The sequence below is a fragment of the Octopus bimaculoides genome, chromosome 6 (genome assembly GCF_046866305.1).
Source record: "Octopus bimaculoides isolate indiv1 chromosome 6, ASM4686630v1, whole genome shotgun sequence".
Lineage (NCBI taxonomy): Eukaryota > Metazoa > Mollusca > Cephalopoda > Octopoda > Octopodidae > Octopus > Octopus bimaculoides.
This window is the reverse complement of record NC_142933.1, coordinates 78,477,956-78,480,530: the sequence shown is the minus strand read 5'-3', so window position 1 is coordinate 78,480,530 and position 2,575 is coordinate 78,477,956. Positions and strand designations below refer to the sequence as shown.

The window sequence follows — 2,575 nt, the reverse complement described above, 5'->3', positions numbered from 1 at the left end:
TTCATTCTAGTGGATTCCCACAGCCATTCGATGTTTAAAAACTAGTTTTATAGAAACTTCTTCCAAAATTCCTATTTTGTTCTCCACACTTTAACCTGTCGTAGGTTGACCCATGTAAAATGTTAGAGAAAGAAAGCTAGCTGTTTCTTGCAATACATACGAATATATGCATCTAAAGCAAAATATTTTCAGGGGCCCTTAAAATACTATTCTCTAGGGCGGGTAAAATTCCCGAGATTAAAATACTATTGTGGATCCCCAATTTGCTATTTTGTGGCGTAGACCCCCCCCCCCCAAATCTTGTATGGACCCTCAGGGGCCATATGGACCACGGTTGAGAACCACTATGCTAAATGAATTTTCGCCTCCTCCGAATACTTAATGTTTCTAACACATGAAGTCCATAATGGGATGTTATCTCGGGACAAATACTACAGCAAGTAGCCTATCGACAGTGTGTATACATTATGACATATAGTTAATTATATTTAACTATTGATTTATTTTGACTAGGCACAGATCAATATAGAAGTAGAACCTTTTATATCCAATGCAGGTGGAACTCACATTTCATTTGGGAATGTATATTTAGATACGGTATTAATTGTAGAGCTTTCTGAAATCCTACAATATTCCAAGTTAATTAGTGAACAGCAGTATTTAAGGTGTTGCTGGTTGATTTCTCATCAACTTATGTTGTAGCTGATTTTATGTGCTATTATTTTCTGTGATGAGCAGAATTCTCACATATGGATCTGAAGAAAAGAAAACTAGTTATTGGAAATATGCATTATAAACTACAACGTGTGTTACGTATTACGAAGTTTTAGAAGAACCTCATAGAGCAAAATATAAGTATAACAACGACTTTCCGAACTCTGATTGTCCGGGATCTCTTATAATCCACACTGATAACTCACGAACATGAAACGAAAGACCTTGTGGCTGCCAGGCTTGTTCACCAGCACCTTGCACAAATTAGTACCTCGCATAATAATGAATTACTTGTGTCATTTATACTAATGTGCAGGTACCTGTAATTTATTTAATCATTTAAGTTAAATTTGACATTTGTTTAACTTTGAGTGTGATCATTCTTGGTTCGGAAAAATCAGTAATACAGAATAGCTTTCGAAACGAAGGTTCCGAAAAATCGATGCTGTACCTGTATGTAATTTTTTTTTTCTATTCTTCCAGTAATGCAAATTATTTCCTTTCCAGCTTGCAACATAATTCCAAAAGATGTCATTTTTGCTTTGGACACTTCTACGAGCATAGACAAATCAAAGTTTACAGATATGAAGAAATTTGTGTCGGACTTCGTTCTTCGAACAATTGTATTCGGTCATAACGGTACCCAGGTCGGAATATATACTTTCTCTGATCTTCCAAAATTAGAACTTCCATTGAGTATAGACGACGAAAAGCTTTCCTTTATTAGTGCGCTGGAAGGTTTAAGTCTGGTCCACGGTAAAACAAACACTAATTTAGTTTTAGATGCTGCTCAAAAGGATGGTTTCAATACGGCATTTGGGGCGCGACCAAATGTAAAGCATGTATTGATCGTCGTTACCGATGGTGCTTCACAGAAGCCGTTTGAAACTCAAATGGCAGCCAAAAGACTACACGCATCGAACGTTGAAGTATTCGCCATTGGAGTCAGTAGTTCTGTTGACATGAACGAGCTATTTAATATAGCATCGTCACCTCAAAATGTGTTCATAAGCCCAAATTTTCAAGCATTAACCATGCTTATTAGTGGTATCAACAAACTGGTATGCGTGAAGACGAAATAATTCTCAAATGATCGACAGCTTTTCATAGGAATCATTGCTACTTGCCAAATAAAACTTTAAAAAATTCTGAATCAATAATATATAACAGACTCAAAGGTTTGGATACTATATAACATTAATAAAGTTTTGTTTTCAAAAAATTCATATCTAGAAGGAAGAGTAAAAGATATCTTGGCTTTAGGAAAAAACCATCATTATACTGGTTAACGAGCGTTAGGGTCACTAATTTAAAAAAAATTCTACGGCTAACAAAGAAAATTAGCTATCAAAATATACAGTTATATATGTATTTATATATATATATATATATATAATTGTATAGATATGTGTGTATGTATGCATATATGTACAACTATAAAATAATACTATGTATATCTACCAAGTTGCATATATAACTGCGTTTGTTTCTTGCAATCCACTCAATGTTTTTAATTCCGGTTAATAAATGTATGTCTATGTGTGTTACTGTTTATAGTAGGATGGAATACTAAAATAACCACAAATAAACTGTAATCACAAATAAATCCTGACTGATGGTACGTAAATTTAATGGTCCAAAATTCTTATTCCTACTTACTATAAACTATAAACGGTAGTAAAATTTGCTAACAGCAATTTGTGCAGAGAATAAGAACGCAAAGCTTTAGGAACTTTGATGACAGAACTCATATTGAACGTGTATTTCGTTTATCGATATGTCTGAAAGGCTGTAGGTAATGAGTAAACTTACACCTGAATGTGTTCTCAGTGAAGCTAATGTAACTTTTTCAGTACCGCTT

At 34.1% G+C, this 2,575-nt stretch overlaps 1 protein-coding gene across 1 annotated transcript in view; it reads left to right on the top strand.

Moving 5' to 3' along the window:
- LOC106882912 (von Willebrand factor A domain-containing protein 2) overlaps positions 1-1,949 on the top strand; it is a 13,454-nt gene extending 11,505 nt beyond the window's left edge. Inside the window, exon 3 of the mRNA XM_014933741.2 lies at positions 1,222-1,949. Within this exon, the coding sequence (XP_014789227.1) occupies positions 1,222-1,796 (575 nt within the window). The 3' untranslated portion in view covers positions 1,797-1,949. The remainder of the gene's footprint in view (positions 1-1,221) is intronic.
- The last annotated feature ends 626 nt before the right edge of the window (positions 1,950-2,575 follow it).